The following is a 26,594-nucleotide window of genomic DNA, read 5'->3' as shown; positions in this document are numbered from 1 at the left end:
GGGGCGGCGGGGGCGGGGCGGCGCGCGGGCCCTTTCCGGCGGGCGCTGAGGCGGCGCGTGGCGCGGCGGGAGCGCGGGCCGTCCGCCATGGAGGCTGAGGCGGCGGCCCCGGCCGAGGGCGGCTTCACCAGCGTCGTGTCCAGGCGCGGCCGGCGGAAGCGGCGGGCGGCCGGGGGGGCCGCCACGGACACGGCTATGGACACGGCTATGGACACGGCGGAACCGCGGCCCAGCAAGAGGCCGGCCTTCCCGCCGGTGGCCGCCGAGGCGCTGGGGGTACGCGGGGAGCGGGGGTGGGCTGAGGGGGTACGCGGGGGGGGGGGGGGGGCTCAGGGGGTTACGCGGGGATGGGGGAGGCTGAGGGGGAACGTGGTGGGGGAGGAGGCTGGGGTGGTACGTGGGGGGGGGGAGGAGGCTGAGGGGATACGCGGGGAGGGGGGAGGAGGCTGAGGGGGTACGCGGCGGGGGGAGGAGGCTGAGGGGGTACGCGGGGAGGGGGGAGGAGGCTGAGGGGGTACGCGGGGAGGGGGGAGGAGGCTGAGGGGGTACGCGGGGAGGGGGGAGGAGGCTGAGGGGGTACGCGGGGAGGGGGGAGGAGGCTGAGGGGGTACGCGGGGAGGGGGGAGGCTGAGGCGCCCCCAGCGCCTTCCTGGCCCTTCCTGCGCTTCAGCGCCCGCTCCCCCCACCAGGCTGGGAAGGGCGAGCTGCGGAAGGTGCCCGTGCCGGCCAACAGGTACACGCCGCTGAAGGAGAACTGGATGAAGATATTCACGCCCATCGTGGAGCATCTGCAACTGCAAATCAGGTTTAATTTGAAAACGAGGAACGTTGAAATCAAGGTAAGGGCGGCTCCTGCCCCCCCTGGCTGGCCCTGAGGGGTGCCCCCCCTCACCCGGGTGCTTCAGAGTTATTCTTGGTCTAGTTCTGGGACATTAGAGGAAATAAATGAGATGATTAACAAAAAAACATCTACAGCAGGCCAGAATTCAAGGATCATACAGATCTCAGTGCTGGAGGAGCCTTGGAAATCCCAGATAACGCCTCGGAAAATGGGAACTGTGTAGTTGCACCTGACCAGAGAATCCTCACTGGGGATCAGAATCTGCCAGTTACGGCTTAGAAGCCAGTAGCTGATGCAGGAAAAGCTCAGAAGTGTTGATCTCTTCCAGGAGGGGCCAGCACAAGCTGGTGGGGGGACATCACTCCTGCCTCCTCAGGAGAAAATTACATACTCGAGAATTAAGGATCTTAGGCTACGTGTTAAGAGTTTTGGAATGCAATGTTCTCCAGATATTTATGGCTACTAAACACTTAGGTATGCTCCTAAATACTGACAGTTTTGAATTAACAGCATCTTTCGAGGGGGGCACCGAATCTAAAAATGTCTTGTTTGTGGCAGAAGGGCCTGTAATTTAATAGCTTTTGATTTTTCTTCAGTGGATTGCGCTGAAATAGCTTATGGTACAGATACCGATACATAATTGTACATCTTGTAGGTGCTCGTTCTTTAGCCTTATTCCTTCTTAGGAATATTGAGACCAGCTGTTTTTAAATGTACATCCAAAGCTCACACTGTGCTTTTGACATACAACTTACTGTGTTAGCAATGTTGGCGTTACGAGATCTTCTAACATAGTAGTGAAAATATAGACACCAACAGGAATTTTGCGTCCTAACCTTGAACCTTACTGCCAGTTCAATGGTAGCAACTAAAGGAAAGGTGACAGAACTATCCCTTACTTACACTTAGAAATAACTTGGAAGAAAAGGTGAGGAAGAGCAGGAACTCTTGCAATTCCACTGAATAACTGTGCAGGTGAAAAAGCTGGGATTTTACACCGCTTTTTGATACAAAATGATGTCTGGTTGGAAAGTGAGGTGGTTGTGTTCCTAATCAAGCAGATTTCATTTTGTATCTATCATGAACGTAAAATGATTGAAAACTTCGGAATGAGTTTCTGTCATTTTTTTGACGTGGCATAGAAGCCATATATGGCATTTCAGAATACTTTTTATGTATTCCAGACATTAATGTATCTTCCTTAATTAGTTTCCTGCTTTGCTTTTCTTTTCTTACAGCTTCAAAAACTGCTCTTTTCCAAGCCGCCCCTGTTAGGCTTTGTAAATGCAGATGTGCACAAGCTTTTCCACTGGTAGCAGAGGAATGCTTGGGTTTAGAACATGAACTGAAAAAAATGTGCCAAACAGCAAATCCTGTGGCCTCTACTGCTAGGGTGGGGAACAACCATATATAAAACTTAAACAATGCAATACTTGCTCCTTTGTCGGGTCAATTTGTTCCTGGTTCCAAGTATCTTGTTAATCTTTCTAATCCCATATGTTTTATTAAGCCTGTCCAGGCTTCTGTTCACCTGCTAAAACACCTTTAGGATATTGTCAATAGATTAACTTTCTCTCCTTAAGCTGCCTCCTGCCATCATCCTTCTCTCTTTTTCCAGCTGTTCTGTGTTGCAGGTTAGTTTGTGTTGGTTTGGGGGTGGTTTTTTTCATAAAAAGGGTTCTCCTCAAGTCAGTGGTGGGTTTTTTTCAGGAGCATCTCTTTTTCCCTCCCCTCCAGGCACAGGCTGTGGTAGTTGATCCATTCTTGTTCTTGAGGTTCAGTGTTATAAAAAGGCACAAAGTGTGTTACTTGAGACTTTCAGTAAAAGATGGTGTAGGAGCATGACCTGAATGTGGCTTTTTTTATGGTTAGACTGTTCTCTCTTAGATTTTTCAAGTCCTCATCCTGCCTGCAGAGAGTTAATTTGCAAATGTAACTTCTTGCCTTGCAGACTTGCCAAGAGACAAAGGATCTCAGTGCTCTAACAAAAGCAGCTGATTTTGTAAAAGCATTTATACTTGGGTTTCAAGTAGAGGTAAGTCTCCCAATGGCTGGACCATGACGTAAATTGAATTTACTTGCATGTCATCTTTGGCCTCTCTGGAAATTACAGTAAGAAAGGAATAAAAATCTTCCGGTGGTGTTCTAGAAATAGATTTGTTTGAAATTGTGACTGCACGCAATTCTAGTTTCTTAGGCTAATGCAGGATAAAAAAAGTAACCTTCAAACAGCACGTCATTAAAATGATGAAACAGAGGAAATACTGTATGTGAGAGGCAAGCATGAAGCAGTAAAGGGCTCTGAGATGCTCTGCAGCTGTGCAGACTGCTCATTTTGCTTTAGGCCCAGCCAGTGACCCTTCAGTCTTTCCCAAACTCAAAGCTTTACTTTGAGAAAACCAGCCCCGTTTCTGCAGTGCTACAGGGGCTGCGCACTGCTGCAGGCAGTCTCCTATGGCCTTCACTGGTACTGCTGGGGGTGGGTGAAGGTGGTGGTGGCTAAGCACATGTAGGGTTCTCTACACAGAAATAAAAATTTATGTTGCTGTTGAAAAAGTCAGTCTAGCCTGCCCTGTTTGATCTGTTAAGTGGTGAACTACTACTCATGTCCCCTGTTTACACGTATAAATAAAATGTGAGCTTTCAACTCTTATGGTACTGTAACACTCATGCTAGTAACAAATCTCTTAATATTTCAGGATGCTCTTGCTCTCATCAGATTAGATGATCTTTTTCTAGAATCATTTGAAGTTACAGATGGTGAGTAGTTTCTGCTGCAGTATTGAAGTAGTTGTGCATACCATCTGCAGGGTTTTTTTTCTTGTTTTCCCCCCCTGCTATGCATGTCACTTACCTTCAGGGATCAGGAAAACCTTTGTGCCGTTACACAGAACTACTGTCTAGGTAGAGGTGGCTTGAATGGGTGGTCATTTTTCTAACATGTCCCAACAAACTGCCCCCAACCCTCATCCTTAAAATTACGTCACTCAAAGTGATTTTTCATGTATCACTGGCACTCCTCAGAGCAGCACCTAAATCTGCTCTATTTCATTTCTACTGGTGTTGCCTGTACTTGGGCTCTGTTTCTTTCCTCAGTCTTAACTGCTCAGTAACGAAGGGGAGGAGCTGCCCCTGCAGCCCTGTATGAGAATTGCTCTCTGATGCTAAAGACCTCACGGCTGGCAGCACTGGATGCTGTTTTCACTTCTGTATTCACCATTGTAAAGTTGCTTTTGTATTACTTCAAATGGGTTGTGTCTGGTAACTTGAACAAGGGGAGCATTACAAAAATACACTCCATGCTGTTACACTGAGCATTTTTTTCTCATTTTAGTCAAACCCTTGAAGGGAGATCATCTGTCAAGAGCAATAGGGAGAATAGCAGGAAAAGGCGGAAAAACAAAGTTCACGATAGAAAATGTAACCAGGACACGAATTGTTCTTGCTGACGCGTAAGTACTGACTTTCTTCCAGGCAGAGCACCATCCCATAACTGATCCGCATCCTCTTCCAGGAAGAAAGACAACTTGAGGGTTTTTCAAAACTGTTGGAGAGCAGTAGTAAAACAAATTGAAGTGGTGTTTTTAATGACTGCTACTTGAGTACTTATTTGACCCTTTGTTATGAGAACGCTGCCAATGTCACCAGCCCACCTAGAACTGAGTAATTCCCCACAGCGAAGAATTCCTTAGCAATAATCAGTGTTGAACCCACCAGCCCTGCAATGTTTTTCTCCATAAAGCTGCTACACTCTTAAATTCACAAAAAGTTAACATCTATTTTAAAAAGGATGTAGGAGAGCACAGATTTTATGTTGTAAGTTTTCTTGTGTTGAGGTGTGGGGGGATTTATTTACAAGTACAGAAAAGGAACTAGTACAGTGGTCTGAAATTCCACATTCCTCTCAACATCCAACTCGTCAATTATGTAATCAGAGAGGCTTTTCCCCACTAACTGATGCTACTTTGCTTTTTACAGGAAAATTCATATTTTGGGATCTTTTCAGAACATCAGAATGGCTCGAACAGCAATTTGCAATCTAATTTTAGGTAAGTCCTGTTATCTTCTCTATTACATAGAAACAGATCTTGTAGTTTGAGATTGCTTTCTGTGGGTCTTACCTTCTCCCCTGGTGCGTCCACACTTGCTTTTGGAGCAGGAAGCTTTCTGGGAGTTGGCTTCATTGCCCATATATATTATTTTTATGTATATAAAGAGAAGGGTTTGGGGAAGAAGCAGCAGGGAGCCCAGAGCTTGGTTTCTGGCTCCAAACCCCTCTCTGTGGTGCAGAAAGCACTTTCTGCCTTTTGATTTAGCTGCAGCATTCCCCAAGAGGCTGTTGTGAATGCACTGTCTAGAAAGCTGAAGGAGGCAACCCCCATCCACTGCAGTTCAGCTCTGCACTTGCAGTAACAGAGAAGGTGGCTGATCTTGGCCATCCTTCTCACCCCGGGCTTATTTCTCCACTTTAACACAGACACAAGTGCAGAACACCTGTTTGACACACGTTACCTTGTTTGCTGACTGCATTTGTGCTTTCTTCTGCAGGAAGCCCTCCATCAAAAGTTTATGGCAATATCAGGGCAGTGGCCAGCAGAGCAGCAGAAAGGTTCTGAGCACCACTGAGGACTGGGGCTGGCGGTGCTTCCTGCGTGCTCCAGGCCCAAGCGCCAGCAGCACTGTCTTCTCTTTGATTTGGATGCCCAGAAGAAAACCATGACTACTCCTGCAGTCTGACTCTCTTCAGAAGTGCTGTCTGATTGGAACACACTTCATGTTCCTGTGTAGTCATTAAATGTTATTTTAAATCTGTTGTGTCTCTCTCAGAAGTACAGGCACCTCATTTGACTTAAACTTAACCTCCAAAGTGTGCTTCAGCAGGGATTTTCTGATGTTCAACAGCAGGCTGCCCAGCTGTGCTACTGACGGAACAACGTATCACATGAAAATGGTAAAACAACAGCAGTAAATAGCATATGAATGGGGGTTTTTTTTTCATTTTATTACCAAAAGTTCTCTCTCAAGGCAGCCTCATGAAGCTAAGAGGCACCAGGTTAACAACTTGCCAGAGTACCAGGGCACAACAGGAGAGTGTTGTGTCTGCTTAAAATGCTACATGTGTGACACCAGTCACAGTCTCCCTCAGATGTAAATATGGGCCCTTTCCTCCTGACCCTGCCAGCCAAACCCAGTGCCAAGTCACAAAATTTGGTTTGTGAAGGAAAACAAAAACTGAAATGAGATTATCAAAACCACTAGCAAACTTGTGGTTTTTGCTCGCTGTCTGCAATTCCAGTGCAGCACTCTACAGTATGGCATTATTATAGCCAAATAAATTCAAGGCTTCAATCACCAAAATTTAAGACTGGCTGAGTGACCCCAACATACAGCTCTTGGCAGTCTGAGCTACCGTGGGGAGAGCATGTCCATTTGAAGTGGCTCAAGGTGAAGGCGCACCTACCTGGTTGGCATGTTTTCTGTTTGCTGGCTGCTTGTGTCACTTACCTCAATTAGTGTGAAATGTAACAGGGGAGAGCGAGGTGAGGACACACAAGGGTGATCTGATCTCTATCCCAAGGCAGGTGACACCAGCCACGAGCAGCAGAGAGGGCAGCACACAGAAGGGCCGAACAACCACACCACAAGGAGCAACAGCAAAGGGCTCCAGCAAAGGCCACACCTGCCTCAGGGAGGGCCTCTTGCCCCAGCAGGTCTCAGACCCTTCCCCAAGAAAGCAGGTGCCTGTCATTCTCTACCTGCACTAATGTTAGGGGGTGTGTGTGTGGGTGGGTGGTTTTTAACTGCCTGCCACTTCAACCATCATCCTGAATGTAGGATTTAAAACAAGGTATTTTATGCAATTGGGGATGTTTAGCAAGGAGATCCAGATGTGCCTTTAACAGAACCACACACCAAACTGGTCTCAAAGCATTGAAACAAAACTTGGAAGTGTTCTGGGATTGTCTGCACCCTCTACAGTTTTTCAGTAAATCTTTATATTCAAAGAAGGGACAGAAGACTGAGCAGCAAGTCATCTTTTCTTCAGAGCAGGGCGCAAAGCTGCTGTAAGTTGAACACAGGAAGGGTCTAGGCAAGTACTGAAGCACCCCGGCCAAGGTTCGAATATTTTATTTTGTATTCATATAGTATGAAGGTTCGTATAGTTCCCACAACATATGATGTAGCATGCAGAGGAAAAACTAAACATTCAACAAATCATTTTTCCCCACACAAACTAAAAAAAAAAAAAAACAAAACACCTCATCCCTCCCCTTCCAGTCCCCCTAAGGAAATAACATTAGCACTAATTTCTATAATGCCAGCCAAGATATGCACAAGCAAGTAAGAGAAATCGAAAGCGTTCGCTAAAATGTTTGTAACAAATACTTATGTACAAAAAAATTCACAAAAGACTAGTTCCCCCTTGAAGCAGAGCACATGGCAGTTGACACTGGAACAGATACAACCACTGGCTGGGATTATAAACCACGTACTGATCCAGAGGAAGAAAAAAGTTACATGTAGTGGAGATTTTTGTTTTGAACATTAACATTTACCAAAGTTTGGCAACATTATCTTTTAAATTATGCAAATTATGTAAACAAGAGGAACATTTCAAATTGATCTACATGCAAAACTTCATGTCATGCAAGGACACCAAGCACCTGGATTTCTCTCTCACAGACAGAGCCCATGATGTGCAGCACTCAGTTGAAGGAACAGCTATGGCAGACAGGTGCTCGACTGAAGTAGGTTCAGACAACCTGCACTTCCCACTGCTGATTATAAAACAATTTTTTTTTTAATAGAAAAACTACTATACAGGAAAGATGTACTGTCCTAAAAAATCTAGCAAATGTTTTTCTTCCAGCCAATAGTACCACTGCAGAAAAGGGAAGGGATGATATAAAGTTGTAAAACATGGCTCGCTACTTTTATATCACACAAATATATCAAGTTACCATCCGTTACAAATTATGATATGGACAAATCTAGAAAAGAAAAAAATTCTCCAGGCAAAGGACTGGAGAACCCCAAGAGGTATAAATTTAGATAGTGTGAAGTTTTCCTCCTCTATGGCATAGGTTAACAAGATTTTCCCCCATATGAATCCTATATACATATATATATATATAAAATATTACCAGTTATTTATGCTACCTGTAGTATTCTTTAAATGCAGAGGGGAAACCATCATGGTTGAAACAACAGAATTTAAATGGCAAGAACGTTTTATAATTAAGTACTGTATAAAATAAGTAGATGGGAATTCCTGCACAGTTATGTCGATCCTAATTTCATTAAGCTAAGCACAAGAGGAAATGGTGAATGCATCTAACACCTTGAGCAGCTGTATCTAAACCGAATCCGGAACAGCAGATTTGCCTGAATTTCAGGACAGCTGTCACTGCTCCCCGTTCCTAGGTGACAAAATCTAGCGGCCAAAGCGTTCTGCAGTTGCTATATGCGCACGAGGGCTTGTTCTTGGCAGTAGCATTAAACTATATTATCATATTACGTAGAATTGTCCTAAGTTATTTAGCAAAGAGACACAGTCCCTGGTAATATATTAACAGGTATAAATAAACTTAGTCTCCTGTGTTACAAAAAAAAATGTAATTAAGGTGAATTAATAAGAAGCAATGCTTTGTCAGCCAGTCAATATATAGAAACATCTCAACAGTCACAGGAAAAGGAAGAGCTGACCTAACACCCAGTTAAAATTTTACATTCTTCTACTATATATATAAAACTGTGTGAAATAAAAGTAAGGATGTATATCCATATATTGAACTGTTAATATTCTGCTTGGCACTTTGTACTCTAGATTTGTTTCTGAATCAAGTATATTAAATTAAAGCCCACCTAGCTACTACATATAGAAAGCTACATATATATCTATATATAAATACACACACACATATATATAGATAGATATTTCCTTGTTATAAAAGATGAAGAAAAATAAATTAAAAAGCCAACCCCTTCCCTTTCTCCACCACACTGATATGCTCTTTCCATCTTTGCTGTCCTTCAGACTTTAAAGTGCTACACTGAGTTATTGAGAGAATAAAAGTTCAATAACACTTAGTTGGCTTCATGAGGCTCATGTTGGAAAATGTGGCTTCACAGAGAAAAATACTTCCATTGAAATACACAGAGAGCATTGCTGGACGTCTTGAGCAGATCTTCAGAGATGGAGAAGAAAGCAAAAGTGTTGGGTGGTGCCCTACAGAGTCACACGTCTACGACCATCTTTTTGTGGATATCTAGGCCTCCTACGACCTGGGAGAAAAACAAGCGTTCAAACAACAAGAGAATTGCAAGTTAGCGAGATGCACAGAACACGCTGTATTCTGAACCCACGTTCAGGTCCACTGTAACTGCCACGCTTCCCTGGCCCCTCCAAACTCGTTTACATTTCACAAATACTGTGATATATACCAATGAATGAGCACAAACCAAAATAATTACGTTAGTACAATTTACACACTCAAGGGTCTGAAAAACAGTACAAATGACACCATTTTGGCTTTCCTCCCCCCCCCCCCCCTCACATTTGGGCCTTGTACTACGTTACATGAAATGCTGACTTGACTTCTAAAACACCCAGTAAAACTGTGTGCCTTTGAGATGCAAAGGGCCTCAGGAAAGGCGGCAGGATTTCTCACAAAACCGCACACCCCCCCAAAAAAAAAAAGAATTACCAGTGTTCAATGGCGAGCAATTCATGCACAGCAAAAAGGGAAGGTGCAATGTCAGAGGCACTTTTTGTAATGCAGAAATAAAATTCAAAGGTCGAAAGGTACAGCCGAACGCCACAGACTAAAAAGTGTTTGTGTAGATGGATGGCACAAAATTCAAAGGTGAAACACAAGAACAAGAGGGTAAGAGACTGCAGGAATGAAAGGTGTCTTGTCAGAGTCAACAAAAACTGAAGAAACTAAGAGAAAGGAAGAGGAAAACCAACAGTAGTACAAGACAGGAACCCTGGGCAGAAGCCCAAAGACAAAAGAAATGGCAACATTGTATGTGATGGATGGCAGGAAGGCAACAGGCCCAGTACAAGAAAGGAATGGGTACCTCGCTAATCGAGGTAATTCTTTGCAGATGACCACACTGTGTCACATGATGCCATGAAAATAACTAAACTCTACCAAAACATACGCAGCCAATAGAACCTTTTTGCTTTAATAGTTTGGGGGAGGGCAGATTACTTCCCTCCCTCCCTTTTGGTTTTTTCTTTGTTTGTTGGGTGTTTTTTTTTTTAGAACTCACATTGATCATGAGTATGAACACATCACATTTGAAGTTGTAAATTCAAAGAGTAGGAAACAACAATGCTTGGCTGCCGGTCAACTCAAACGCTGCTAGCCAGCTGTATGCTCATTAATACAGCATTTACAATTCACGTGTAAATACTCATCATTGCATTTCCAAATGTCGGCGTTTCAATGTGTCATTTACTTTTTTTTAAGAGAGTAGGAATTGAAAACTCTGTCAACTAGATGAAAATCAACCATTTCAAGTCTCAAGCACTAAACACTCAACCCAGAAGTTTTTACAATGTGCCCATTAGTCCTTTTTTCAAGGGCAGCACTCGAGGGGTTACTCGCCTGGTAACTGACACAAATCCCGCTATCCCCAGTTCTGCAGATGGGGATAATCTCCACGCTCTGCAAAGATAAACCTTTCTAAAGGGTGATCTGGGGCAGGCCAGACACCTAGTTTAGAGACAGGGGATTAACCCAGCGTTAACCTCTGCGGGACACACCTTCCACCCACCACCCCAACAGTGACACTTTTGGAAAGAGCTGCTACAACATACACTGGGTTTTTTTCACCCGCCTTGGCAGACTGTACCTGCCTGCCCACCGTGCTTTGGTGGTTTGGTTTTTTTTTTTTTTCACTCAGTGTATTCCGTTAAGCAGCTAGAGACATTTAAAACAACTGGAAGTGCTGTTTCTTTTTTAATCAAACATAACTGTTGAAAATGAGGAAAACCGGCCTCCTATGACAAGCCAGTCACTTGCAACTCATCTTCAGAGCTGCCCTTTTCTACTGGCACAGAGGCTGGAATCCAAAATACATCCGTGTGTCAGGACAGCATTTTTGTCTACACACAAAAGTAACCGGGAATGGTCTTGTGTTTAGTGTGTCATAAAATGACACAAATTACTTTGTAAAAGTCACTGTGCTCTGAACAAAGCAATCTTCTTCAGGCACACTTTCCAGGAGGAAAGTCTGCACCCTGATGGAACTGACCCATGACGTGCTCATACACCATCAGACACAGCCCTCTACTGGAAGCCGTACAACAAAAACGCCCTCTGTAATAAAGCTGTCGGACCAAGAAACAAGTCTGCTTCTATAATCTTATCCTTTATACTGTTCACCATTTTTCCCTCTTTTTTTTTTAATTCCGAATTATCAAAGTTGTCTTTAGAGGTTACTTACAGCACAGAATTCTTCAAAGGATATTCTTCCATCACCATCCTTATCTGCGTTAATTATGGTTTTATCTACAATTTGCTGTAACTGAGTGTCTTTGAGATTGTTCCCAACCATCATCTTCAGCACCTGGAAGAGCTCTCCATTTGAGATGTAACCATCTTTGTCCATATCATAAATGCGAAAAGCAACTGCAAAAGTAAAAAATATTAAAAATATATATTAATATATAAAATTAAATAATGTAATATAATGATATGTAATAATATAATATCTAATAATAACATTAAAATAAATATACATTAAATATATATTTTTTAAAGCCTTCCGTAACGACTATGGTCGGAAAAGAGCAAGATACATTCATGTGTGTTGCATTAACAGTAACTGGTGACAGAATCCTACACAACTGAGAAAAACACTGTATTTTAAGTGAGATTTCAAACAGCCTCACAGTTTCATTCTGAAAAACACACGGCACCATTCATTGTATTGTTTCTAATGTTTCTATCGATTTTTAAAGAAAAAAATTCTTGAATAATCTCAATTGAAATTGTTTTAGCACCAACAGTAAATGAATTCTATAAACAATGAACTGGAAAATCACTACCACAAGTAAAGCACCCAGGCAGCAGCTCATCTGCAAGCAGAAAAAATTACAGCCTTCCAGGGAACAGATGAATAAAATCCCACCTGGTTACTTTGCCACAAACAATCTGCCATTTATTTTGAAACATTTTAGCCTCAGTTATCAAAAGCTACACATCCATGACTAAACCGATCCCTTCCCCACTCAAGAAGCTTAGGTCACGTTGTGTTCCTGAGATGCAGCCCTCAAACAAGAATTTAGTGCTGTTCTGCTGTAGTAGCAAAAACTTCTGTATTATTCTTATGCTCCTATAAAGCAAAGCACATTGCTACACAGTTCTGTGAATTAACTATTCTTAATTTTATTATTTTTTTAAATTTAAATTGGAAGCAACTGAAGATATTCAGAAGGCAACCTCTTCAAACTTTCCTGGCAGAGAAGAGCAGTGGCAAATTCTTCACACAAATGACAACACGTGCAAAATGCTTGCAATCTCCCCTCGTGATTTCCCACTTCTGTTGATTTCTCAACGTTAACTAACAAAAGTATATTTTTGAGGATCAAAAAATCTTTGTTAAGGAAAATCAAAATACTTACACCTCAACTTCTGTTCCTTATCTCCTTTGACACTGAACTGGGAAACTCCTTCTATGAATTCTGAAGAAAGTAAGAAAAACATTTACAAAAAAGCTTATATTTTAATAAACCAAGGAAATCAACATTCAAAAATTTTTAGAATTTTTTTTTTTAAATTACCCTAAAAACTTTGAAATCTTGCCTGCCTTGAGACACTTAAGTGTCCACACACTTTGAAACTTTAATGTTTGTTAGCAGAAAGTACTCCAAACCCAATACTGCACTCCTCTAACAGACCTGTTCACACCAGTATTTAGGTAATTTCGTTGCTAGACTTCCACAAGCTTCTGATACTAATCTACTAAAGCTGCGCCAGTGGGGATTTTAATTGTACAGCTCCTCGAGATGGGTTTCTCAAAGCAAAAGTTACATTTAAACTGAAAACTGCTCTACAATAAATACCTAAAAAAAAATTTTCCTGTAAGAAATAGGATAAAAAATATATATATATATTTACACTGTTAACAATGAAGTCATTATCCCAGGAGCAAAGTCCTGCATTGTCAAAACACTAAAACCCTGGGATGTGATGTGTCTGGATGAGATCCTGTAACTAGATTTCTTAAGAGTTCTGGGTGGTAAAAACAACAATAGCGCAAAACCACGAACTAAACTGCAGTATAGAAATAACACAGAGGTATGGAAATATAGCATTAGGCTGCAAGGCCTACTACAGTGTCAGTATGTTTTGTAAAATTAAGTCAACAATTCCTATATGATTTATCAATAAATCGCTTGACTATTAACTTGGAAAAATACTGGTCTGAGGAAAATGGCATTCTTGTGTTGAAAGACCTAGATGGTTTTTTAGATAGATCTTTAAGCATAATGTGGTGGGTTGTTTTGGGTTTTGTTTTTTTTTTTTTCTTTTCAATGGGCTCACAGAACAGTTTGGGCTGGAAAGGACCTTAAAGATCCTACAAGTCCACCCCCTGCCCTGGAGGGACACCTGCTGCCAGCCCCATCCAGCCTGGCCCTGGGTGCTGCCGGGGGGGCAGGGGTACCGCAAGTGCTGTGAGCAGCCTCCTCCAGCATCTCGCCACCCCCATCATTAAAGATCTCTTGCACTGATCTACCCTCTTTCAGGTTACAGATCTTTCCTTTGAGCTTCCCTCTGAGACAGATATAAAGAAAGTAACTGAATCAAAACCAAACGTGGCCAGACAACAACAACAGAATTCATCGCCGCTTACTGCAACAGCATCACTTTACCATGGAAAACTGGTTCTGACAACTTCCTCTTCCCACCCAAGAGGAACAGCTCTTGTTAATTACATTAAACACAGCTCAATGTCATACACACTATACCGTCATCTTTCATCAGTATTTTTTTCACAAGGGGATTTTAAGCAATTACACACAACTATTACTGCTGATACCTAGAAAAAGTCTCAAAAATGCAACATTCCAGTTACACTGTAGTTCTCCCTATAGAAATTTAAGGTGCATTTTGTTTTTTGTTTTTTTTTTAAGGTTAGCAGCTTTTGTATGTTAATATTTTATTTAAAATGTCAGCCTGTCAATAAAAGTGAGGTTTAAGAACTTTCTCCGATTAAAGAAAACTCCAAGAAAAACTGCTTAACCTTTTCTAGTCATGAGCAACAAGAAATTCTAAGTACTACGAGACATCACTTCTAAGGGTCAGAGACTGTTTTAACATCGACTAGTAATGAAGTTTTTCACCTGCTGGCCCTTTTAATCATCAATATTCAAAGGAAGTCTAACATTTTAGAGGAATGTACTAAATCAGAACTTTAGTTTTTTACTTCAAGTGCCCACCGAAGAACTACCAAAAGAATCCTGTAAAGGAAGCATCAACAGAAAATTTGCACCACTTGCACAATTCAGAAAACTATTTTCAGAATCCTCCAACAAAAGGCAGATCCCATAGAGTTTGGATAAATACAGCTTACGCACAGACACCACTTACACAGTCCATCCCCACTTTTTTCAGTCTCTTCAGCCTAAGAATATACTTCAGACAGCACCACAATTAAAGTACACTAATTCAGGCTCTTACGACAGACTCAGTGAGTAGCCCCAAATCAGTATGACCTGGAAAGCTATTACTAAACAATCTGCTCTTTTAAGCATTTCATTCAGGAGTGCCCTAACGTGCCAGAGAAACTAGTTTTACTGGTATTCAGTTTCATTAGGAATTAGCACCTTATTTTGATTAACTAGTCTTCTTCGCCCCTCCTTGCTCAGCTGAAGCTAAATTTGAATTCCAAGCTGCAGGAATTCTGATAAAATGCCACCAACCTGTCACAAAGCACCACGTCTTACCTTTGAAGTCCACTTCTCCATTTCCATCTGTGTCAAAAATATCTATTACTCGCTGTACTAACGGATTCTGTTGCAATTCAGGTAAAGACATGAACTCTTCCACACTCAAAGAACCAGAGTTGTCCAAATCAAGCTTCTTAAATCTCTTTCCTAGTCGTTTTATCTCATCAGCATCAACTGAAAGGAAAAGAAAAAAACGACATCTATTCTCGGAAAGGCTTCGGTAAACCCTTTGCCAGTTCAGCACAATGCATATTTCATTGCTTTCCTACCAAAACATCCTCCTGTTTTATTATAGCTATTAAATGCTCTCATGGAAGATTATAAAGGTAACAACAAATTCTGAAAACAAATACATTTTATTTTAAACAAGCCTTACCTTTTTTCCTCCCTGCACCAGCCATAACACAGTTTGTCTTGTGTCTCACTGAATACCACGTGCTGACACAACATTTTTAAGGATTGAGGATGCTTAGCTAGTTCTTAGTCAGACAGCTCTTACAAATGCCAAGTATGAAAAAGGTTAAAAGAGCCCCAAGTTTTGTTCAAAGGAGCTAGCATTACACATTTACACTAGACTAATGTAATAAGCAAGAAAGACGATTGTATTAGTAAACACATTAGCAGAACTAGCACTTCTTCAGCACACCAAACCTGCGGTCTCCTGGGATACATGCCAGGTTAAGCAGGTTAACACAGTCCCACTGCTGACCAGCTATCATGCAGCTACTCAAAACATCACCTAAAACAGGGGTCCTCAAACTTTTTAACCAGGGGGCCGGCGCGGATGCAGTGGCAGGCAGTCATCTGTGGCTGCTTGGTTCCCCCCCCCAACCCCCGACGGAGGGGGTCTGTAAATACCAGGGGAGGGACTGAGGACCCTGGGGGGCTGTATCCAGCCCACGGGCCGTAGTTTGAGGACCTCTGACCTGAACAGACTTAAGTTTTTTTCCTCCACCTCAAACAGACATGTAGCCATGACCTGCAAACTTTTATTTATTTTTGTCCCAGAAATTAAAGCAGATTCAGGTTCTGCAGCTGTACCGCTTCACCTATCCTCTTCAAATTTATAGAGCATCTCAAATGACACATGTACTTAGTACCCTACTTTACACCTTAATTTTGCCAGGAATGGACTAAATCTGTAAAGCCATAAAAATGACTAAAAAAAGTCTTGTACTGTTTGCTGCTGAAAAGCTTGAAAAATTTTCCCCACAACAACCTGAAAATTCCCTGTCAGCAGCTTGATTTACAAGCCCAAAGTTAGTTCACACATCGCTCACCACGTCTGGGTACAGAAGGGGAAGCGGGGTTCTTCGGAAGTCCTCGAAGCAGCCAGCATGCAGCAAACCACCAACACCTGACAGAACCTGAAGCTTTCGAACTCCCCATACCGATTTCCTTCCTAACGCAGTCTCCTCAACGTTTCTTAGCTCCATTTAGAGCGTCTGCTCCAACAGTAAAAAAAAAAATTGTATCTTATTTTCTATAAGGCACACACCATCTGGTCCACTTTACATCACGCTAATACCTTCTTAGGCTTTTGTAGAAGTGCAGTGTTAAAAACGACCAGCACGGAGCCTTCCCAATACACAAGGTCAGCCAACGTGCAGGGCGTTGTTCGGAAACGGTGGCCGATTCAGAGACCCGATTCTCCACCAAAGCAGCAACAAACTCTCAGCTCAGTTTCTCGATATCCTTGTCTAAAAAGCCCCAAATCCAAACACACATACATATAAACTATGTTATTGCAAAAAGAAAGGGAGAGAGCATGCCAGAAGCCCAGATTATTTTCTGTCAAGACTTATTTTACCGAACAGTAAGTTCTGACATTCCATAGTTCATCAGTCTTGGTGACTGCTTGCAACTGCAAAGGCAGAGGGCAAAAAAGGATGATCTTCCTTTTGCTGTGCCAATGACTTACAGATCCGATTCTGCCCCTAAGGCTACAAAAATAAGGCTAAACAGCGTTGGTAGAGGCTTAAAGTAGTTTCTCCTCAGTTCCCAGTACGCAATTTGCTATTTCTATTGCAAACGAGAGCCTTATTAATTAAGCCACATTCCTTTTTCCACCAGTTTGCGTGGAAGCCCAGAACACGATGAGGATGTACTGTTAACGGCGCAGCACTGCACCACAGCGTCAGGAGCACATTACTGTTGGCGTAGCTCACAGAAACCCCTGTGGATCTCACAAAAGGAGCCATCTCACCACGTGGTACATAATCATGAGACTAAAAAACAGTATTAAAAGAAAACGGCAAAGCAGAGTTCCCTATAGCTGCTTAGGAGTTCCACCAGCACAAAACGCTGCTTCTCACCAAAACACTGAAGGCATTTATCAGGTCTCACCTCTGTCCACAGAAACTCCTTAGTCCCCGTTTTCCTCAAAACCTTGCCACTGCAAACGGAGTCAGTCAGTTTTTGAAATGGTTGGCACTATCCACCCTCACTCCCTGCCCTGCCGCCAGTTATTGGACCCACTACAGCTTAATGCAAAGCCAGCACCTTGGTGAGCTGTTAACATGCAAACCTCATTTTTACTACAAGCTCTACTCCAGACTTGCAACTTGCATAGGAAGTGTTAATATCCTAAAAAAAAATCCTTACAGCAAAAGCATTTGAAAAAACCCCAAAACATTAAGCATGGCTCGTCACACTACATACGTGAATACCTTTTCCCATGTAAAACGAATGTATGAATAGATAAAATTTATACCTATATTACAATAACATAAGGACTTGTCTGGCCATTACATCGGTCTCTGTCTACTTTTATTAGTCACGTTGAAAATTATGTCCTGGTCCAACCACAACTCTCCTGCTTCCTTACCTGGACTCAGAAATCACAATGTCTTTCAAGTAACTGGCCATTATTTTGTTAAGACAAGTCCTGCACAGATGATCTATTCTTGAAACCAGGAGTTTGCAACTGCATCTAGAACTCACGGTGGGGAACCTTGAAACAAGTTCTGTGAGGGTTACTATTAGAACTATTTCCTACTGAAAAAAACAAGAGCAATAAAAGGTACGTGAATTACTTCTGTAAAAAACAAAAAACTTCACTTTAAAACAACAGGAAGTTGAATATTAACCTATAGTGTATATAATGCACTGTTATCCTCTTACCAGATCAGTGAAATCTCACTTCCAATATTAAGACTAGCACTGACTAAGATGGAAAGATTAAAGCCTCCTAAGCAATCCGAAATACTTCATAGTTCTGCAATTTCACAAAAAACACAATGGAGAAGAATGACAGAAGCATTAATAAAGATGAAAATGAAAGCAGCTGAATCTCCTCTCCCTTGCCACACAAACCAATGAGGTAACAGACTGCAAGCTTTGAAACATTTCTAGCTTACTTCAGACAACTCTAAGCATCAGAGCAGAGCAATGACATTTTTACAAATCAGAATGTAATCAAACAGATACCTGAGCCAGGCCTGAGACCAGCAGGCACGAGGAGCATCATTTTCTCAGAACCCAGAAGTATCATTATGCTAAAGTCTTGTTTCATGACTCCAGCTCATTTCCTGTCTTGGGAGCCAAACTTTGTAGTTTTTCCTCACAAATATATAAGCAAAGACTGAAAGTGAGACTCAGAGTTCCGTGAATGTTCTGCTATGAAGTGGGGCTCATTACCACGCATGTCAGTCAAACACTGCGACACAGCTTTCAATGATTACAGCTTGCACAGAAGTCAGGCAAGAGCAACCCTGCCACCACACCAGCCTGAAGTAGAGAGATAAAATCTTCCACGCAAGGTGCACTAAGAAAATCTTTTGCCAGAGAGGTATTCTATCTAGAGCTAATCTGTCTCTAGCAGGACCTACCAACATGAATTGAAAAAGAACGTTTTATTGGGACATTCGGAAACTGACCCACCACACACAACGTTAACAAGCAATGCCACACAAACTGCATGCTCTGCCATCACCTGCTGGGCCCAAGAACCACGGTTCACTTACCCAGCCTTGCATTTACAATCAGCCAGATAATTAAATGTACAAACCAGCGATGCTGAAGAGAAGATGAAAGCATGAAATTATTTTTTTTCTTTTAAGGACTGTAGTCAAGGAGGTCAAGACTATGGATGACAGAGACAATCAGATGACGTGAAGGGGAAGATGTTAGAAAGGCATGAAAGAACATTTCTCAAGAATGTTTTTTGTATTCTGCTGAATTGTAGCAAAGCAACCACTGTCTAAATTATGAAATCAGAGTCTTCACACTTAGAAATCGTTAATTAACTTTTCTCCACATGAACACACATCCAGTTTCATAGCTCATACAGTCAATTCCAGTTCAGCTGCAACAAGCAGTCCAGGTACAGACCTTCAGCAGCAGTTTCTACTAGAAACGGGATGACAAATCCCTCATTCCAAACCTTGAGACATTCAAGGAAGGTGTCTGCACTAGAGATCCGAGAAAGGTTCTACTCTCAGGGGACAAAAAAGCAAGTCAAAGGCCAGTACCAAAGAAATTACATCTCTGCCAAAACCTGACCAAGTGTCAATCTCGTCCAATGTTTTGTTTCTGGCAGTGGGCACGATGTGGATGAGAGTACTGGAGGAGAAAATAATGAAAAATCGAAGTAATTACAGGAATAGGAAAACTTCCTTTAATAGCTCATGAGCATGAAAACTTCTGTTCATAATGAACATATATAGACAAAACTAACATCTGCAGATCAGTGTTTTATAACTGCGTGTGTGAGAACTTCATATCAGAACAATTTAACTATTTTTTCCTTAAATATATTGCAAGCACCTCACCTTTAAAATCCTTTCCACAAGCCAAAATTTAAAAAGCTTATACACTTAAAAATTCCTATTTCAGTAATACCTTTGTCTTCATAAAATAGCTTTATAAATAAAATAAGGGTATAAAGTAAGGAAGGAACAATTACAGTATAAGCCTTAAATCTGCATAGTCTTTGTCTCTTCCTTCTTCCTTCAGTTGTTCAGTCACTATTTGTGCTAACTCTGCCTGGGCTGAACTTACCTAAAAACCACATAGGTTTTCTGGGGTTGGTTTGATTTGGATTTTTTAAATGAAAACAGCACACATTTATATGTAACAGCACATTTCAATAACAACCTGCTCATTTTTTGTTCAGATTTCCTCCCTGAATGTGCATATATAGCAGTCCTCATCTATGATGGATGTGCCCCCTTTTTACAAGACTGCTTTTTCCTCAGGACTCAGCAACAGACTGACTTGCTTAAAATTTCACATAGATCTCACTGAAGAACAGAGTACTGAATTAAATTTTCAGAGCCTGGATAAACTACTGTGTTCCTTCTTCTCTTAATGCTCCTTACAGCCAGCCCAGTGCCCACATGAACATCCCAAAGCTATACTGGAAATGTAAGGCACAAGACAGTTCAGATACAGTGAAGCTTTCTTCTAAGCTGGAAGGACTGATGGTGGCAGTAGCAGACAAAAGTTTTCCAAGACAAGCTCAGGAGACCAGGAGAGACATGAAAACACCAGGAAATCCAAGGAGGTCCAAGTCCACAACAGCGTAAAAAGGGTGGTAACATCACTGAGCAAAATAAGGAGAACCAAGCTTTGTTTACATCATTTGAGGCAGACTTTGCCTGTGACTCACCCCAGCAGTGTGAGCTTCCTCGAGCTCTGGTCACAGCGAGCATTCCTCCAACCTCAAACTCCAGTTAGCCTTTTTTGTGCTTTGCTCACCAGCCGACACGAGGCTCTATGCTCCCTACACTTTTCAGCAGAATCTGAAAGTATCCCATCAGCTTAGCACAGATGCCTGTGCCTACAAACTTACTACCTGGCTGGAAATACCACCTGCTACGTGTTTTTTCTTTAAAAGGCTTTTGTTGATAGCCCTGTAGAAACATCAATTTACTCAACTGTTTGAAAGCACACAGAGTAATATATGTTTATTTCATAATCCATTCTGAATTACATTCACCTTGTAACTAATACATCAAGGTGGTTTAAAGCCATTCCAGTAGTAAGGATTTATTGTTAAAGAATTATCATTATTTTCAAAAGATTCCTCTTCCATCCAAGCATCAAAACTCTAGAGCCAGCAATATCTGCTTCGTATCTTAAATTCATGTGCACATCTCTAAAAATGTGATGAATCGGGTTAAAATGCAAGGACTCCATATTTCCAACAAACTACACGTAAATGCTTTGTGTAATGTTTTAGTACAGGAGGTTTTTTAGCGAGCATCCAACTGGAAGATACGTTGCTACCTATGCTGAATAACCCACTCCTCTCCCCCAACACAACAGCAGAGGATTATCCATTACGTTTTAAAACAATTGTTTGTTTCAAGCTATTATTCACCTAACTGATGCTCAGATGGCATCATAAAACGTATTTAAATGGCAACCCAAAACCCTTACATTAAAATCCAAGTTTCTGGAGTCTAGTATGCTCTATGTTGAAAAGTAATTTCAGAAAACATTTAACTATTTTTTTTTCTAGTCAACATAAAGGTACACAGGCTAGCTTCCTACAACATGATAGTCAAAAGTAATGAACACCATAAAAAGTCTGTACTTGAAATCCACTACATTCAGTGGTATTTTAACAGGGTAATTACTTATGTATGCAGAAGCACCATACATCCATTGCTGCAGAGTACCCTTGTATGCATCTGCAAAGCATACAAGCCTTAGAAAAGCCGTGTATCTCTCAGCAAAGAGATGCTGAGCACTTCTGCAAAGTAAGCGTTTACCTAAGTGTTTAAACCTCTGTTTACAACGTTGGCTTTTCAGATACTTGCTCAAAGTTACAACTAGCAAAAACCAGACCACAGTGTGGTCAGAGCATCCAATTTCCACATATTTTTCAAATATGAGATCATTATAAACAAGAACATTGCTAAGGCATTGGAAAAAAGTTTTGTAAATAAAACGTGTTGTGAAAATTTTAAGTGTTCTCAGGTTTTTAAAAAAAAAGTATTTCCCTCCCCCCATAAGAATGGATTGCAGAGATCTCAAAATAAAACAGACCTTCAGCAAACGCTCTCACCTCTATCTACAGTCTTGTCTGATTCACGAATATAGTGTTTCAGAGTAGCAACCAAGACAGCCATTTCAGTCTTGGAGATCCGATTTCAAAAAGATGACGCCCTTGAGAACACATTCAACCACTTGTCTTGTATATGCTTACACACAGCTGGCCTAATCCTTTTCATGACTTCAGATGCATCAATTACAATTTCCTAAGTTAGAAAACAGATAGTGGCCTCCTCATCCTAAAAACAAAACATACTATACAATATTGTTTATACTACAAAATCCTATACCAAGAACTACTTTCTACTATAAAATACTACACTATAAAACATTGTTTACTGATCTATAAAATAGTTTTCTTCACAGCTTTTTGCTGTGAAGTTTTCTTATGGATAATTTGACACAGCTTGGCTGACAAAACCTTCACCATGTAAAAAAAGCACTAGATTTCAGTAATTTCTCAGACACAGCATAGCTGAGAAACAAAACCATACTGCTTTAAGGAATCCAACAACACTAATTGACCCACTGAAAAGAACTGACTTTCTAAAATGAAGGGTAAAAAGAATATTCTTTACTATTTAATTAGGCACAGAAATTTGCTTTCTGTAACTGCCAAGATTAAAACAAAATTATTCTTATAAAACAAGACACCGAAGTAGCAACTGCAGCACCAGGCAGAAGTTATGACCCAATGGCATTGTGCAGACAGCATAAATACATTATTGCCAACTGACAGCCTCCCAAAAATCTATCCATTCCAAAAGCTGATCAAATGATCTTCAAAAACCTTGCCTCATCTTTCTCTGAAAGGCTTTTGTCCTGTTCCTGACCACTACCCAGAAGCAGCGTGACCATTTAACACTGGAAGAACAAGGTGAACATCTACTCAGAGGACTCATTCACAGGCATGCTACTGCACACATCTCCAAAAAACTCTGCTCCTTCAGGATATTCAGGCATGCAAGATCTTTAAGCACAGCACAATCATTGTGGTGATTAGGCACAATCAAGCAAAGGGATATCTGTGGTAATTAACGTCTTCCCATAGTTATGTTGCCCAGAGAAGCAGCTCACACTTCAAGAAGGGCCATCAAAGCAGAAAAAGCTTCATTTTTCTGGGAAAATCTGGGAAACCTCAGATTTACACAACCAACATCCTCCACATACAGTTTAAACACAGAATCGAATGTGGAAATCTTCTCTTTCTCTACAATAAAAGGGGGAAAACAAGCCCAGTAATAAACCTTCAGGATGACAGTTGCTACCAATAAACATAACTTGTCCTAGAATCAGAAGTTAAGGATGGCAACACACCGCTTACAACACCGGCAGAGACGTACCTAGCTATAAAACAACTAAAACCTCCAGAAGCATGTTTGTGCCTAAGGAAAAACCGACCAATGGAGCAGTAACCTACGACGGATATACATGATTCAGAAAAAGACTATTTAAGTCTTCATCAAATACGAAACTTCTGCCCACGCATCCACATTTAATAAAATACACACAGTGAGCATAAGACAGCAAGGCAGTGCTGTGGGTAAAAATTCTCAAGTATTTACAGACTGATGACTCAAATTATAATTCATGTGGTCATGTGTATGAGGCATAGAGGTCTTGCAAGTTACTAGGTAAAGTCTCATTTCTCTGAAAAACATATTTAGAAAGATTCCTCCATGTAATTTATATTACCTTTTGACTTAGAGCTGGAGTTCAGTTATGACTAGCATTGTGAAAGCAATCTAGAAGACAGTCCCTACCTTGAAGAATTTATTTACCCTGTTTAAAAACAAGATCTGATTCACCGAAGAGGAGGACTTTTATCCATCAGTCCATACATACACACACAGGTCTACACACAAACTGTGCTGGAGAAAAACATTCAAGGAAAAAAGCAATTAAAAATAAGTACGCTTAGCATACCACCATGGGGCCATTTCACAAGACAACCCTTTCTTTGGTTAGCTTTAGGCAAGAAATACTTTGGTTATTTTTACAGGGCAGACTAACCCCACGAGACTGAGCCGCGTATTTTATGCACACGCAGCCAAAAGCAAGTAACACCAAGTGGCTTCTCACCTAAATGCCTGGCTGCAAGCATACACAGGAAAAAAACGCTTTTTTAGCCTCAACCTCTCTTTCCTCTGAGGGCACAAAGGCAGCTTAGGCAATATACACTTCGCTCCTAACACAGGCCACGCTGCACCACGAGCTGCTCCACAGCTCTGAGGAAATGGCACTGCGACCGACAGCAAAGCCCCACCAGTGAACTACCAGTTAGACAGCAAAACCACCATAAGTTTGGTTTGTGCTCTAATGGGGGAAAAAAAAATTAAAATGTATCTTTAAGCAATTCCCCCCCCCCCCCCCCCCAAAGATGGACTGATTTTTGATTTTATAATCCAACAGCAAAAGCTACATTATTCCCAAAGGTAATCTTTCACCTTTTAGTTTTACTCTTTTGGTTAGTATCTAAACTGCGTAACTTCAAGCAGTAAATTCATACGTGAAATTTCTCCAAATAAGATTAATCTAACAATATAGCGCAGCAGTTAACTTACAGTGCGAGCACATTTCCAAAGGGTAGCTTGCCTCATTTCCCTGAAAGACAAAAAAAAGAACAAAGCTGCAATTATTCCCAAATTAGCTCAGAGGAACTATCTTAAGTTTCAACACTGTAAACATCTCAGGCAATGCCAGTTATATGTGTTTTTTTAAAGAAAACAGCCACCACATATTTTAAACCCAACAACCAGGGACAATGTTTTATTTGGATAGGTCTATGTTACCAAAACATACAAAGAAATATAAAACCATTGAGTCTCCTCTGATGAGAATTCCCATGAACTTATCAGCAGTCCACACGATGATAAGAACTTCAATTCCATATTCTAAACTCAAAAAAAAAATCACTACTTATATATTGTGCAAATGCTACTTTTCAAGTTAAAAATAGTATTTAATTTCAAAACTTCACATAATCTGCTTTACCATTTTATTTTATACACAGAAACAAGCACGTCCTTATGAATTACCATGACAAATATTACTCACTTTGCATACGAAAATCAGCATTATTTTCTCCCAAGCCACCATGCCCACTCCCCAAAAAAGGATTCACACAGGAAGAATGATGCAAGAAAGTGGTTTACATGACCAAAAATTCAGATGTTAACAGCTTTACAATTAAATACTTTTGTAACATACTATGTTAGCTACAAAACAGGAACATGTTGAGTGGAAAGTTGAACTAAGATACCAAGATTTTAAATCCTTGCTGCACTATAACACAGCCAGAGCAAGAAAAATTAAAACCTTGAGGGTACAGTCACTTTGAATTTGCACATATTGAAATCTGCAACTACTGCAACACGAACGCCAAAAGACAATAGTATTAGAAGTTAGTATTTTTTCTCCAAATGCCTCGCTTTGAGCCAGAGAAGATCACAACACACACTGGCTTAATGCCTCTTCTGAATCAGTCAGCAAAAGAGTGACCAGGTAACTGAAGCGATTCATAACCGAGAATTTTTTTTTTTTTTAGGGAGTGTTTTAAACAAGAAAACAAAACACATTTAAGATGAGTCTAAGACACACACTATTCAGCAGTGATTCTCTTACGGTGTGGAGCATAAGGGATTCCATAGCTGAGCACTTGCACAGAAAGACTCCTCAAAAAATTACATAAAATTGAGCAGAAATACAGAGATTACTTGACAGAAGGGGGGAAAAAAATAAGGAAGAACTACATTTAGCCTGGAAGCATGCAACTGCATTTCCTAATAAGAACAGAAAGGGGCAGAACAAACATTTCATGAATCTAAACATGTCTGAGATGTGTTGTTCAGGGCAGGGGGTTGCCTTTTTTTTCCCACCTCCAGAAGACATTCACTTTGCTCGTCCCCCCCAGTCCACAAGGTTTCTGGCTTCTTTAGAAAAGGTTAATACATTTGCTTTAGAAGTAGAGCAGCAAAAGATACAGCCTTAACTTCTTCCCCAATGCCTACTCATAGCAAGACAAAGTAGCAGACAAACACGGATGAGGACCATCAGGTCCCTAAAACCTCAAAAGCATGACTGAGACACTCTACAAGAGAAACTTATCCCACTGTGGCAGGGAATCCAGGAGAACAGTGCCACATGAAAATCTTGGATGGAACCCAGTCTTAGAAAAAACAGTGAAGATCAAAACAGGTAGTAAAAGCCTAGTGTACATAAATGAATATAAAAGGGTAGGGGTTTTAAAATGGGGGAAAGCAGAATTTTGAAACAAGAAGAAACAGGAACCAGGGGATCCAGCTAGGCTGCTCAAGACACGAGGTCATGAAGAGGCAAGAAAAACACCAGACTGGAAGGCTGCAAATTAAAGGAGAAAGTCGAATTAAAACCAGTGCACTTATGCACATGCACACACAAATATACAATCATAACTACATTAGAAGACTGTTCTGGGCAATTATATCCCTGTTCAGGTGTTGGGAGAAAGTTAATTTCTAGCACAGGCTACCAAAAATCAATCTCTCTAAAGCTGCATTAAAGGCTTCTGAAAACTGAGCAGGAAGAATTACAAAACCAGGAATAACTTTTTTCGGTTCACGAACTGAGTAAGTGTAATGTTTATAAGGAGTCTTACTATGCATTTAGATGCACATGCTAAACCATAATCAAGTTATCTAAATGAAGTAGCCTATAAAAAATATTTGGAGAACAGAGGACAAAAGTGAATACATTTCAGCTTAATTTTACTGTGAAACTTTTGTTACTGCTAAAAAGAAGTGTTAA

At 41.1% G+C, this 26,594-nt stretch overlaps 2 protein-coding genes across 6 annotated transcripts in view; one reads left to right on the top strand and one right to left on the bottom strand.

Moving 5' to 3' along the window:
* The first annotated feature begins 39 nt into the window (after positions 1–39).
* On the top strand, positions 40–5,649 carry PNO1 (partner of NOB1 homolog). Its single transcript, XM_040599181.1, has 7 exons — positions 40–276; positions 690–839; positions 2,793–2,876; positions 3,541–3,601; positions 4,176–4,293; positions 4,820–4,890; positions 5,390–5,649. Exons 1-7 carry the CDS (start codon positions 88–90, stop codon positions 5,455–5,457), a joined length of 741 nt encoding a protein of 246 aa, XP_040455115.1. The 5' UTR covers positions 40–87; the 3' UTR covers positions 5,458–5,649.
* Positions 5,650–6,954: 1,305 nt separating this feature from the next.
* Positions 6,955–26,594, bottom strand: part of PPP3R1 (protein phosphatase 3 regulatory subunit B, alpha) — a 40,933-nt gene continuing 21,293 nt past the window's right edge. For 3 of the 5 annotated variants that reach the window (XM_040599183.1, XM_040599185.1, XM_040599186.1), the window contains 5 exons: positions 24,374–24,413; positions 14,805–14,981; positions 12,480–12,539; positions 11,300–11,484; positions 6,955–9,127 (listed from right to left, as the gene is read on the bottom strand). In XM_040599183.1, coding sequence (XP_040455117.1) covers positions 9,080–9,127; positions 11,300–11,484; positions 12,480–12,539; positions 14,805–14,981; positions 24,374–24,413 — 510 coding nt within the window. In that variant the 3' untranslated portion in view covers positions 6,955–9,079. Of the gene's footprint in view, positions 9,128–11,299; positions 11,485–12,479; positions 12,540–14,804; positions 14,982–15,183; positions 15,324–16,087; positions 16,282–24,373; positions 24,414–26,594 lie in introns of those variants that run through there. The other 2 variants (XM_040599182.1, XM_040599184.1) reach the window with 2 other exon arrangements.

The sequence above is a fragment of the Falco naumanni genome, chromosome 6 (assembly GCF_017639655.2).
Source record: "Falco naumanni isolate bFalNau1 chromosome 6, bFalNau1.pat, whole genome shotgun sequence".
Classification (NCBI taxonomy): domain Eukaryota; kingdom Metazoa; phylum Chordata; class Aves; order Falconiformes; family Falconidae; genus Falco; species Falco naumanni.
The sequence above is the reverse complement of the archived record's forward strand: the minus strand, read 5'-3'. Positions and strand labels throughout refer to the sequence as shown.